This window comes from Vidua macroura, chromosome 6, assembly GCF_024509145.1.
Source record: "Vidua macroura isolate BioBank_ID:100142 chromosome 6, ASM2450914v1, whole genome shotgun sequence".
NCBI classification, from domain to species: domain Eukaryota; kingdom Metazoa; phylum Chordata; class Aves; order Passeriformes; family Viduidae; genus Vidua; species Vidua macroura.
This window is the reverse complement of record NC_071576.1, coordinates 34,278,622-34,292,938: the sequence shown is the minus strand read 5'-3', so window position 1 is coordinate 34,292,938 and position 14,317 is coordinate 34,278,622. Positions and strand designations below refer to the sequence as shown.

The 14,317-nt window shown below is 39.6% G+C and overlaps 1 protein-coding gene across 11 annotated transcripts in view; it reads right to left on the bottom strand.

Annotated features, from left to right (window-relative positions):
- SMOC1 (SPARC related modular calcium binding 1) overlaps positions 1-14,317 on the bottom strand; it is a 164,117-nt gene that overhangs the window by 55,864 nt on the left and 93,936 nt on the right. For all 11 annotated transcript variants that reach the window (XM_053979827.1, XM_053979820.1, XM_053979824.1 and 8 more), the window contains one exon: positions 12,620-12,667. In XM_053979827.1, coding sequence (XP_053835802.1) covers positions 12,620-12,667 — 48 coding nt within the window. The remainder of the gene's footprint in view (positions 1-12,619; positions 12,668-14,317) is intronic.

Here is a 14,317-nt window from a genome sequence, read left to right as displayed (position 1 = left end):
GTGCAAACCTTTCTGGGGAGAAAAGATAGATATCTTCCTAATACTGCTGCATGGAAGACAAGGCAGTTGAAAACTGAGCCATTACACTTTACCGCTTTGATGGCAAAACTCATAGGGATTTTGGTGTCAATGCAGAGACAATACATGTTATTTGAACAAGCAGCAGCTATAAAGATCAGAGAATTGAGCTGAGCTGTTAGGAAACTTTGCTTTACTACTTGTGAAAAGTTGTTTTTTTAACACACTTACAGAAATGTAGCATTCCAAAGAACATTTTTCTGAAGTGTATGGGCATGCTTCCAAGCAGAAGACAAGCTACCTTAAGATTATTAAAGACATTATTTAAGAGCACTCACCTAATTCAAACTTGAGACTCACCCTCTGCTCTCCCCTTTCTCAAGCTAAAATCCCCAATACAGCGCAATCAACTAATTTAGGAGGACAGCAGGGAGCCACAGGTTTGTGTGATCTCTCTTTCATTCTACCGAGCAATAAGTGAGGGATTCAAAACCTCAAAACCTGTGAAATAAGATTTCTTGGTTTGCAGCCAGTTTCTCTCCAAATTGTAAACAGTAAACCACAGTCTTAACCAATTTTGCAGGCTTGGACTTTTGGACAAGAAGCAGCAGTACCCCACAGGTAGCCTGAGTACAGATTTAACTCAGAATAAGGAACCTGTACACAGTCCTGGTGTTTAGAACCAGAATTCTCAGTTCATTTTTGGGCCAAACTCCAACACAGAGATGATCTTCTCTATAAAAGCAATTTGTATATAAGATATGGGATAAAGAAGCATATGATCAGATTTAAGTTTGGTTATCAGAGCATTTCTGAGGTCAAATGCAACGAAACTTAAATGGAGAAGACCTGTCCCTGTGCATAGATTTACCTTATTGAAGTTTTACAGTTTTCAGACTTCACAGCCAAACTCCTTCCCAAAAGGCAAAATAGGTTTCTTAAAAAATTTGGAAGTAATAGGAAAAATAAATGCCCAAGGCCAGATTTGAACCTTATCTGTTAAAAAGGTGAAGCAGGTAATAAAGGTCAGGTTACTTTTGAGACTATCTTCAGTTTAGATTTGCACAAAAAGCTTTATTTTTGATCAACGTGGAATCACTGTCAAACTGTGAAGTCATTGTCCCCACTGTGCCCTCCCCCACTTTCAGAGGCTTATTATTCTCACCCTTCTGTAACAATCCCAGCAGCAGTTTTATTCCTTAAGCAAACAGAAATCATCCTGTGACTTAGCAATACATGCTCTTGTCATCAGCTCTGACCTATAGAACCAAGCCTACACTTATGTCACTGTCTCAAAGAGCATGACAACTAGGTTGCCAGTGATTTTAATTGCCTTGATTTAAGTCAAAAACCTTAAGTTCACTTCCAGAGTGGCTCAAATTGCCAGGAGAAGGAGAAAAAAAAGGAAAAAAAAAAAAAAAAAAAAAAGAACCTGCATATCCATTCAAAGGCTCTTGAGGGAGCTGCTAAGATACAAGTAATTTTTCTTAATCTACCATTTCCACTGTATCAGATTCAAATCCTTCTCCCTTTGAGCTTAGTTCCTCCCTTCCATCATAGGTAAAGTACTGCAATTCTTTGGAAGAAGGGACTATTTCCCTGGTATTCCTGCATTTTTCTATCCTGCTGCTGTTCTGGTTACTTTACTGAGTTAAAAACCAAAACATTCTCTTTTTTTTGTTTAATTACTGTATAAGTATACAGTATTTTTACCTTGAAAGATGACCATATTCTCAATTCCATGGTTTCAAACTTCATTCTTTTACTTAGTTCATATATCTTCTGAAATAAGCTATGCAGCAGCAGGGACAACACTAAAATCCCTCTTTGGACTAGAATCCATTAGCCCCACTGAACAGCTTGCCTAGAAATGCTACATGTAAGTGCCATAGAGTGACTTGTATGTTTATTTCACAATAATAATGAATAATGAACAATTAAGATAATTTCAGAACACAGTATCTAGCAGCAGATAAGCTATGAGCCCATTCTCACCAGCAATGTAAGAATGTTTAAAATGCTCTAGTTCAACTACATGTTGAGAAAGGAGAAGGGGAACAAAGCTCAGAGTCCCAGCTCAGCTTCCAGGCTCTGCTTCCGTCATCTGGTAAGTTTTCAGACAGGATCTCAGCCTGCCTGTCATTGCAGACTGATGTTTCACAGCTGCTAGCAATGTTCTGCACAGCTAAAGAAATGAATCTCGACCACCATGGAAAGTGGCTCTTCTCCTTATGAACCAGCAACAATTTCCCTGTGTAAAAAATCAGCTACGACAACACCTGGGAAGGCTATTGGAATGCCTTCAAAACTAAAAAACATATACAGGCTGCAGAAAGAGGCTCCCAGTGGGAGCAAAGAATATTTTTCATTCAGCTGTGTACTTAAGCTGTCCTTCAAGAGTCTGAGACACACACCTGAGTGGAAATGAAGACACAGCTAAAAGAATCAGTGTGACTAAACATTTTTTTGGTATGGTCATAACACCTAGCACCAAAATCTACCTGTTACCAAAAATCATAACTACCTAACACATTTGCTGAAGAATGATGACATATTTATCAAGTACCAATGGCAGCTGGCTGTAGGGATGGCAGTCAGTTTCAAAGCAGTGTCCAAGGCTCATTTTGACCAGCAGACACCTTCACAGGTCAAATGGCATAGAAAAGCTTTGCTGTGCTAAATACAACCCAGCAATTATACAGTTGTAAATCCAGCACTTCCTTTTTTTTCTACAGAAAAGGATCAAGGTAATGAAGATGAGAGGAAGAATTGAAATAACTTTATTCTTCAGGGAGATTAACAATTGAAAGGAAATAAGCTGTAATAAACACTGAATAAAGAAGAATTAGAAAACTGCATCCAAGTGCATATCAATATAGGCCACAACCAAATTACTTGGAAAAGCTATTGCCAATCCATAGAAGGGATGTTAGCCATCTTGTTCCAAGAAGGAGTACTGTCTGTAGTAATAAACTGAGAAAAGGGAGGTGAGTTAGAAGAGGCAATGTAACACATAGCTGCTCCAGACAGTCCTGGCACTAAGCTTCATAGGGAAACTGGAGAGAAGAGGCACAACAGAGAGAAACAGACTACCAATATTATACAGGCTGGGTAAATCACAGTCAGCAAAAGCTGGACAGTGGACTGTTAGGAATGTTTGTTGGTGGCTTTTTTTTTTTTTTTTTTTTTTAATCCAAAGCAGAAACACCTCCGAAGTGTCTGTACTACTTACATTGTAGAGTGAGTGATCAGATCAAGAAATCAGCAATAGCTAGCACTGAAAATGTTTAAAAATAGATTGAAGGAGGGGAAGTAGAGATGCTTAATGTTTTTATAGCTTTGTACTTAGTAGAAGAACTCTTCTATATCTCACCCTGTAAACACTACAAGTATTATAGATACTGCAGAATTTTAAGCTACAGAATCTTTATTTTGAACCATCTTCCATTTGGCTCACTGCCTTGAGTGACAATTGAAATAAAACAGGGAGCAAAAAAGTTTCCATACAAAGAAATATTTTGCTTAAGGCACCATATCTCATAGCAAGATTTTTAGCACTTGACATTGCCCCAAACTTTGAGCAAAGTTTGCAAAAAGCTCTATAGCACTGTCAACAGCTGCCTGATCACTCCTGGCAAAAGCAACAACCACCTTATGATTGTTTAGTTTAGCCTCTCTGGTTTTATTCTACCTACAATATATCACTTTTTTTTTTTCCAGGAGCCTCTGCTTTGATGTGAAGTATTCTCTGTTTCCACACAGCCAAACAGACACCCCCTCCTCAACTACCTCTCCTGAAAGGCTGCTCAAAGTCCACAATCAACTACCACCTTGTCACTTCAGGCTGTGCAAGAGCCCAGATAGCTGCAGCTGTGGAAAAGGGAGCACATCTGAAATGCCCACAAGAACACTGTGATTCTGATCAAGGAAAAATATTTAACAATTGTTATGCAAGCTTTATATAATAAAAACAAGATCCCTAGCCTTGGAAACATTTCAGAAGCTACCTGATAATATAATATACAGTGAGCTGGGGCAAGGGGCATGGAATGGTGTGGTTGCAGTACCACACTTTCTTCCTTCTCTCCCCAGTATCACTCACATTCCCTTTCACTCCTCTCCTTCCAGCTCTGGTCTCTTCAAGGTAAAGACTCTATAAATTCTCCCACATCTTCAAGGCCTATAAGTGGGGGGTTGGAGACAGCAGAAATTTGCCAGATCAATGGCCATTTGAAATTCAGACATATGGCTGAAGCCCTACAGCTGCATGTGTTAATTACCACACGTGTCCCCTGTAAAGCAGTCTGTTAAACACAAAAAGAAAACAGGAGAGAAAAAAAGCCTTTCCAAGGGATTAAGTAAATAGTCTAAATTTTTGACCCTGCTCCCCCAGACACATGCCTGTGTATAAGCTGCCTTCCTTTCTCCCAACACCTGCATACTGAGGAAGCACAAGACCCCTGCCACCTCTAGCCATGTGCAGCCAACCTATCTCAGAGTGTACTTTCCCCCTTCTAGCTCCTCATTTCCAGCTTCTTCTCTCGCCAGCCCCTCTCCCTTTCTCCTTTAGAGGACTAATTCCTGGCTGACAACCAGACTAGCCTTGGGCTTACAATATGCCTTTTCATTTCCTTGCAGGCAAAGAGAATGGATACCTCACTGTTATATCTGTATTGCATGTGTGAAAATGAAGAAAAAGGAGAGGGGGGAAATATATGTTTTTCCACTGTTTTTTTTCCTCCCTGGATCATTAAAGAGGAGTGTCAGAGCTTTAGTGAGTGAGCACAACTTTGCTCTCTAACTACATAGCCCCAGCTTTTCCACCCCAGAATCTGAATATTGTCTAAAGGAGGTTTTCTATTTGATTATGAAACCAAAGGAATAGTTCCTCTGTGTGAGGGAAGGAATGGAGAACAGAGGGAACCAGATACGGTAACAGTACTGCTGGAAGGACCTCCAATGGACCTAATGTATTTCAGAAGGAAATGGGTATGTACAGAAAAAAGCAGCTCAGTGTACACAGCGTATAAGTGACAACACATTCTCAACATTAAAATATTTTTCTTTTAAAGTGAAGGTCAATCTTGAAGTTACAGACTGCCAGACATCTACAGACGTATTGTTCACAATGAACCAGAGACAGCTGATTTTAAGAATCATCTCATTTAATGGCATATTTGTGAGAAGCTGAACAGTCAAGATGAAACCTGTCAAGTCCTTACACAAATTGCTTTGATGCAGCACCTGAAGGTCCCATCAGAAACTGAGCACCAAGATGAGCACAGGAACATGTAACAAAATACATGGGCAGTGCCCAGAAAAATTCAGTCTGTGGGGAAGACTTCTCCCATCCTCAGCCTTTATCAAAGCATTTTGCAGTACAGCTCCTTTGCTGTCAACATAGAACAAAAGTCCAGATGAGCACACACAGGAAAGCTGTTATTCCAGATAGATCTGTTGTAAAGATCTATCTTTAATCCCCCTAGGAGCCATCGCAGAACTTGAACAAACATTGGGGTTGTCTCTCCAGCTTCTCCCTACCTTATTTAAGGGCACACATGGTCTGCATGCATTCAAGATTTCCCATCACAATTTCATAGTTTATTTCTCCCATAGAGAAACTTTGACAGAGCTCATGGGGCAAAGGAGTTGAAAGGAAAGTATTTCCAGCCCCTTGACCAAACACCTGCACCACGACAAAACACATTTCCTGGTGCATTACACTGATTTGAAAGAAAACAACACTAACATTCAGATGTCTAGATTGTATAAAGCATGAGAAGAATAATGTCAACAACTCTTTAAAAAGAGAAAAAGGTTTGAGCCTACATAAAGTATTTTAACAACAAAACCAACTGACAGACTCCAAATTTATTCAATTTCTTGGCAAGCTGTAATGATCAGACATCAGAAATCCATGTATAACACATAAACAGTTAATAATACCTTAACAGATGTTGTTTAATCAATTGTTAGTCTACTTATTAGATCTACTCACCAGCTTGCTCAATACCATGACTTAATAATTTAAAAAACTTTACAACTGTTCTTAAGACATTACAGACAGGAGTTGTCTGTAGATTGCTATAATAACACTTGTAAACTACAATTTTATTGAGTCATATTATATAGACTAAGCTACCGATTGGAACTGCTGCTTTATAGATGAAAGCAGAATTCTTGCATTGTATCAAACAAAATACACTTTAAAACAGAATTTGCCTTCTTTTATACTTGCCAATGAAACTTTCTCCAGTCTTAAATTTGATACATATGTTCTGAGGCCCACAAAAAAGTCTTGATGAAAACTAAACAGTTTCAGACAAGGCAGCGATGTGGGGAACCAAAAGGATTGGTTTTAGTTCTACTGTTTATGCAACAAATTTGAAGTCTTACTTCTAGACTTTAATACTTCAAAAATCTGTTTGCTTCATGTGATATATCTAAGTGCTTTTTAGAACACTGCTCTGCTCTGGAAAAGTTATCCAATATACACTTGTAAAACTGTAAAATTACATTATTCCTCTGTTCTCAAAAATTTAATCACAATTCCCATTTAAAAGCTGGGTTCTTGCTATCTAATAAAATCTGTCAGGTTGGCAAACTACAGTCTACCATTCCTGTGAAATTGACTTGCTTTCTACAGCTACATTTAACTGGAACTTAATAAATAATTTTGTAGATTATATACAGTATAGAGATAGCAATAGGAACCAGAGAGAATTCTGACTATTTACAAGCTGGCAAACCTACTGATTAAGTTAATAGTATTTCTTACAGAACTATTCTTATAATAGGGAAGCAAACTTCAATTCCACTGCTAAGTTTGCTTGGAAATATAAATATGAACTAACCAAAATCTTATGTGCTACAAATTCCATCTACAGAAATTCTGCTCACAGCTCACTTGAGCTATTGCAGGACTGTTTTTTTTTACACTAACCCCATAACTTCTCAATCTATTGACCTTTTATCCTAGTTTCATGAAAAGCAGAAACATATTCATGTTTCTCCCATAGATTGTTTCCTAACTCCATCAGATTTTAACAGGGTAGACTGAGAAACTGTCACCATCAGTGTGTGGCAGAACAAATCAAGCTTTTGCACATCTGAAGGACTTGCAGCCCTCCTGTAGCACACACACATAGCAAATTGGTTGCTTTCAGGAAGCAGACTTATTACATATGCATAGTACAGTCTGACTTTCCACTGAGCTACACTACACACCCAGCTCTATCCACAAGCATCAAATTGTTTGTGCACATTTTCAGCACATGTGTATATTTTACCCACAAAATACCTGAAAAACACATCAGTCCTGGTCTAGGAACATTACATGATGAAGTTAAACAGTTCAGAAAATGATACTTGCACGCAAGTTCTCCATCTGGATTTCTAAATTAGTATATATTTTTTTGTTTAAATATATACACTAAGCATAAGGGATGCAGATGAATTGTTTGGGTAGCTCTGCAGACTTGTTACCTGCTAATGTTCTGCAAGAAATTAAACATAAGATGGTGTTCAACAACTAGAACCATCACTTGACTTCATACTGCCTTGGTAAACTTGTATTTACTTCATCTTACTGATGAAGGCCACACAATATTTCTTTTTCTTTCCTGTATTCTCCACTAACTGCTAAAGACACCAAAGCATTTTCTCAGTGTTTATGAGGCTGGAGATGCAGTTGAAGCTCAATTTGTGTAACAGCACAGATGTGTTTCAGTACGTAGTACTGAGTTGAATCCAGAAAGATCTGGAGAAGGTGAAGACCAAAGTCCCAGACTGATGTTTTAGTCACATTTCAATTTGATGGTTTTTGTCAAGGTATTATCTGTCTTTTGTGAGACATTCGAGCCCCTGTGGAGGCCATGTGCTCCTCTCCCTGCAAGCTGAGGGCAGGTGAATTAGGGCCAGCTGCACCTGACTTCTTGCCACCAGCAGAGAAAGCTCCCAGGTCCCCAGGTACAAGCAGCTCCATTTATTTTCATCAGCAGAAGCCTCCTTCACTTGGGTTTGCCTGAGGAGAGTGTTCGCCCTTTACTGCTCAGCCTAATTACTGACTCACACTAATGGCTCATTACTGATTCAAACTGCTCAGTCTGTTGGCTGCATAACTGGGCCATTAGCATTTTCTAGAGGTAAGACTCTTGGAAAAAAGCATGAAAAAAGCCACAGAATGGGCCAACTTGCCCACAACTGCAGCCCAGGATTTTCCTGCCAACAAAGCCTGCCTTTAAACTAATTTCTGACAGTTAAACCCACAAAAAGGAACCCAATTCTACATGTTTAATTGGCAGGAATTTCAAGTTGCTCATCTTAGGTTTTCTCAGCAGGAATTTCAAGTTGCTCATCTTAGGTTTCTCAAAATGTTTCAGTGTTTTCTTATATGCTGCAAAACTCACTGAGAAAAAGCTTTTTGCATCTCCATACAAGAGTTATGTCTACACTTAAGACAGTAATTGTACAACAAGCTCAACCTGGGCTTTGCTTTCTGCAGGGCCATCAGAGCTTACATTTCACCAACAACCGTTCAGGCAATTGCAGATCCTATTGTCAGCTTTTGCAATAGGGGAACAAGACAAGTCAAAACAGGCCTGGAACGTTTTGCACTGCTAAAGACTTTATAAAAGAAAAATGGAGTTCATGCCACTAAAGACTCTTCATGACTGACACTGAAAGGTACTCCAGCCCAAATTTACCCTGCAGTTGCATCACCTTTAAACCCCAGATTACTGGGATCCATTCTTTTCCACTTCTTTCATTCAGTTGGTTTTAAAATAGTATCATAGCATCCAGAACAGTAAGTTACCACTAATGAACCAGTATCCCCACTTCAATATATTTCCTCTTCACTCACTTTTAATTTACTCTGTTTCCAGTTTTAAGAAGGAAGACCAAGTGAATTTACAGAGATAAGCAGACACATGGCTGTTTTTTACATCCCTCTGAATACCAACCAGACTACATCTAAAACCTTCTTGGTGACTGTGAAAGACACTACTCCTGATTGCAATATGCTAAATCTGAGCTAAAGCTCCAACACTTCCCAGATAAAGAAAATAAAATTTTATTTTGTTTCATGTTTACTTCTTTTGTCTCAAACTACGGCACACTTTCCCTGTGGCTGGAAAGGAATGTTCTCCATTCTTTAGGCAGGGAAGAAATCCAGTAAGGCTGGCTCCGAGGAGGCCTTTCACTGCTTCTTAAAACATTAACAACATCCTAGTGGGAGAGACTGGGGAGATCCAGACCTCTAGAGGACAGCATGCATTTTCATAGTGTCTCAGGACCATCAAACTATCAGCAACTGGAGCAAATTAATGCAAGATGCTCCTTATGAGCAAAAGAAATCTTCAGGTTCTGGATATCCTAATCTCACAGAAGAGCAATTACATTTCTTGGGAACTTGTTCTTCACTTGTGGGACAAACTCAGCACAAAAAGGACATTGGTAAGTGTCTGAGCTGCAAAGTCACAAAGCAAGCATGCCCTGGAGGACCTGGGCTTCCATTCCACCTCATGCAAACACACTTCCATCTCCCCAGGCCCAGGTCTGTTCTGCCTTCCAGCAACTGAACACTTCTCAGATACAGAACAAATCAATATGGCCTATTTTAAAGTTTTAGGTTTGGTGCCAATTTAATTTGATTTAAATTACCTTATGGGGCAAATTGTATGACTAACTGGCATTGCATCATACAGCAATAGCAGCCATGTAAATATGCTATTTACAGAGCACGGAATTTAGAAATAAAAAGTATCTCTTGCCAGCATGCTTGCTTGCTCTCTGCAGAAAGCTCCACAGAATCACTTTCTGGAACTACATGCCAAGCCACATGAACATAAAGCCATTTTGTTTTCTTCTCATCAGTAGTGAGAGAGCCTGTGACTGGAATCATATGTTACCTCATATCTTCTGGTACTCCAACGTACCTACCAAGCCCCAGAAATCAGAGCTTAACAGGAAGGAAAAGAGGGCAAAGGATCTGGAGAAAGAGTTATTACCAATAACCAGTTATTACCAATAACATTTTTCTCCTTCCAACATTAATTTGCTCCTTCTAAAGGAGAGCTAATATGCCAGTAAAGTCTTCATTTATTACCCAGTAGCATAAGCCTACCCATCCACACTGCTCCTAAGGCAGAGCAGCCTCCACCCTTTTGCCCTGAAGACTTGAAAGGCACAAAGTTTATTAGCTCATATTTTACATTCTTCTATGAATGAGAAAAAAGAAATCACTTTTGAAAGTCTTAGCTATTCTTTGTTTTCCTCAGAGTACCTATTCTGTGCCAGATATGCTCCATAAGACCCTCACTAAGGGATGGAGAGAGGGAGGAGACTGCTGTGCAATAGGAAAATTCCAAAAGCTCCCAAATCAGATGGCAGTTGCCCAAAGAGATCTCAGAAGTTTCCAGGCTGTGCCTCTAGAAAAGAAAAGTCATCACTGACCCAGTTCCTGCTGGACCTCTCCTCATCCTTTGAGGATGCTCTTTTTGTCACCTTGCAAAGGGCAATCTTTGCAACAAGTGCCTGAACAACACTCAGCTAGAACAAATGGTTATGTGCATGCTGGCTTGCCATTAGTATTCAGAGAAGCAAGACCAGCAGCAACCACCTTGCTTCAAGAAAGCCAGGTTGTTCTTGATTTCAGCTTCCTTCCAACAGGACCTGATACTGGAATTTTGAATCAAGGTAACTTAAGGCAAGAAAAAAAAAACTAATAAGAAGGACAAATTCATTTTTAGATTAGTCATTTTCACCACTAGATGAAAAAGTAATGCTATGTCCATCAAATTTTAAATCAAATTATTACAGGTTCTAAAAGCCCTCTTGATTTTAAAAGACCCATTAAATAGCTGCTCATAAGTATTTTTCTAACATGATGGAATAGGGCCAGACTTGCTTATGTGTGGGTTTCTAGCAGATACTAACAGATTCAGAACTGCAGGAGACAGAAAGTTTACATGACTGCTTGAAGCATGCTGGCCCAAAGGGAAACGTTTCCCCTTTGACAGCTACTGCACAGCACATTTCTGCAGCCACATGACCAAGCATACCATCCTTGAAATAGGATGCCACAGGCAGCACCAAGGAGAATCATTTTATATTACAAATTTTAAATTAGTTCGTACCATTTACAGTTTTCTTTTTGCATGCTTCAACCCCTGAGTTAATAAAGGGAGTGTGGAAGAAAAAACAAGTTCAGATTTTCCCCTTTTGCTCCTCTTTCTCGTGAAATCCAATGTCAGCTGCTTTCAATTCTAGAACAGACCAAGACTACCCAGGTAAAAAACCTACAAATAACTCCAAAATAATGCAGATTTCAAGAGCTATTTGATTTGCTTGTACTTCGGGCTAGACTGGCAATGATTGCATTAACAGAATTATAACCATGTGTTCAGGTGCCAGTTACACATTAATGCATAATTACAGGTTTAAAGAGACATATCCTTACCTAAAATAAGAAACAGGCTTCAGCACTCAGTCTCAGCTAAGTAGTTTTCCTTGCATATTTCTTCTCCTTACCTTAAGCTATTATATACAAGCAATAGGCTGCAGAGCAGATATGCTCAAAATACATCTCTACTCTGACCAGAGCAATCGAATCCTCATTAAGTGCTTTCAGGACCTGATTGACATTCCCAGCATGGAAGATGTCCCTCAAAGTATTGGCATCAAAATCAGTGTTTTCCTTTGTTTTGAAGTGTCAGGAATAACTGGTTTAGAGAGTTAGCACTAAAAATCCTGCTTTGCTTATCAAAACAGGATCTTCTCCCAGGAAAGAGCACTGATCCTCACCAGCAGAAGCAAGGATGTATTCAGCACAGTTTTCCTGGAGTACAGAGACAAACTCAAAAGCTGACTCTCCACTGGGGCTAGAGGGGAGAAAGGCTGAAAAGTAGGGTGTGGAAAAGGCCTAAAGACATATTTGACTGCTTCTCAAGGTATACTTCAGTGGTCATCCCTCTAAACTATTTCAGTGAATGCAAACCAGAGGACATGGGGAAGAGCTATGAATACTCACAGGAGGAGAACAATGACCCATCTAATGCCTTACTCAGGAAGGGCAAGGACTGAAGACAGGAGTGTAAAGAAGAAGAATCAATGCCCATGAGGTTTCCAAGCACTGCTAAGGCTTAATCCAGCATTGCTCCAGCTGGCCAGGTTTTATGCACTGTTAAACCCCAACTTTCAACGCATACAAAGACACAACCATGGCACTGGCACTCCTATTTCCTGGAGTACAGATCATACTGACAGCCTTCCTAATCTCTAGGGATTTTACTGAGAAATGCTCAGTATGTTACTTCAAGGTGAACAAGCAGAGGTTATTCCAGACCAGCCACTCCTTTGGGAAGCTCAGCTTTCTTGTACTTCAACTCAGCTGAGAAGCACAGAGCAGAGAACACCCTTTTTCTACTCCACAGGGAGCAGAACAGTCATCTTATTTCTCCTTCTGAAAGGGAGCTCTAGTGGCACATCCACCCCTGCACCCTGGAGATGGTTAGGAACCCATGTTCTGAGCTATCTTAAGGGACTTGGCTGGGCAGCTGCTGTTACAAAACAAGTTGGTGAAGCACAGGACTCCACTCACCTTTCCTTCCCGAATTACCCTGGCTTGATGGTTTATCAGTTACTGAACCTAAAGGGGAGAAAAAAAAAGAAGAAAAAAAGACATCCATTTAGATGCTGCATGATCACACAGAGGATATAATGTCACAATAATACAGCCAATATCTCGACCCATAAAGCATCTATTTACATGTCAACAGCTCCATTTAAGACTCAGAGAGCCTGTGGTTTCAACCAACGTGAAATGTATAAGGAAGTTTTATGCATTAACACATTAAATTGGGATAAGGGTAAACAAGAAATCTTTAGTAGCTGGATCTAGTGATTTGAAAGACCTCAACAGAGCACCATGCTAGTAAGAAACCTGGAATAAATCCAAGGGCAAGAAGGAAAGATCAGTAAGAGTCACTTCTTTCATTTGCAAATGTCAGGAAGAACAAATCAAAAGCAGATGGGGAGAGTGTGCAGGGAATGCAAGCACAGTATTCCAGAGGAAAGGGATTAAGTGGGACAATTTGCAGAAAATGGATTTCAACCAACCCCTGAACATCCCCAGCTGTATGAAATGGGACACTAAGTAAGATCCAGCATGTACTTGAACAGAACACATCTTGGGTTGTTTATTATAACTTAGATCTTCACACAGTATGTATGATTCCATGCTTGGTTCTGCACGCTGCTTTAGTGCTTCATCACAGTTTTCTACTAAAACTTGAACAGGTAATAAAAGCTCTTCAAATAAATCCATTACCAAAGTATAAAAATCTATTATAAGCCTTATTTCTTTCTTTTTTTTTTTAACAGCTTTATTCACAGAAAACTGATTCTTCTATGCACCATTACTAAACAATTCCAATGATTACTGAACATTCAGGAAACATGGATCAAAAGTCAGCTTTAAAGAAGGCAGCTCTGACAGCCCCAAGAATCTGATCAAGACAAACTCTGAAGGTAAACTATTGCCTGGACACTTTCACTTGCAGATCAGTTCATCACAGATCTACTGCTGAATTACAAGTAGTAAGCATAAACTCAGTATTAGTCATCATATGTCTAACATCTGTGTCCTACAGTATAACATGGCTTTACTTTCCTGCAACATGATTTTATAAACAGCACAAGACTAACTGGATAGATCAGTAAAAGTCTAAAACATGCCCTACCAAAATGATATACTGGAAATGGTGTCACAAAGTCATATCCTAAAGGTTTAAGCCAAAATACTGTAGGATTGCACCTTACACTAATATAGGATATTAATTTTTTTTCTTTCCACATGCCTGTGAAAAACCAAGCATCTCCTCAAGGTACATTGGATCACTGGTTCTCAGACAACTCTCCCACTCAACTCAAACCCTTATGCAAGTCACTTATTACCACAAGTATTAAGTGCAAGTTTGCTTATTACCACAGAACACCCTACAGCCAAGAGAACAGCAGATAAGGTGAGAAAAAAAATCAAAATCCCAAAGGTTTGACTGCTGTCATGCTCCTACCGAAAGGGCAAACACTGCAAGGTGTGAGAGCCATACTAAAACCCCCGAGGTGCAGATTGTAGAGCATGAAGCCGTGGCATCACCAAACATGCTAGAAACACACTTCTATGCTTACTGCCTCTTCCTTCTTCTTTAATTTTTTTGGGGAGATACAGGAAAGTGAGAAGGACAGCACAATTCCAGTGTTGCCTTTCAATTCTCCCCAAAGTACAGAACAACCCTGC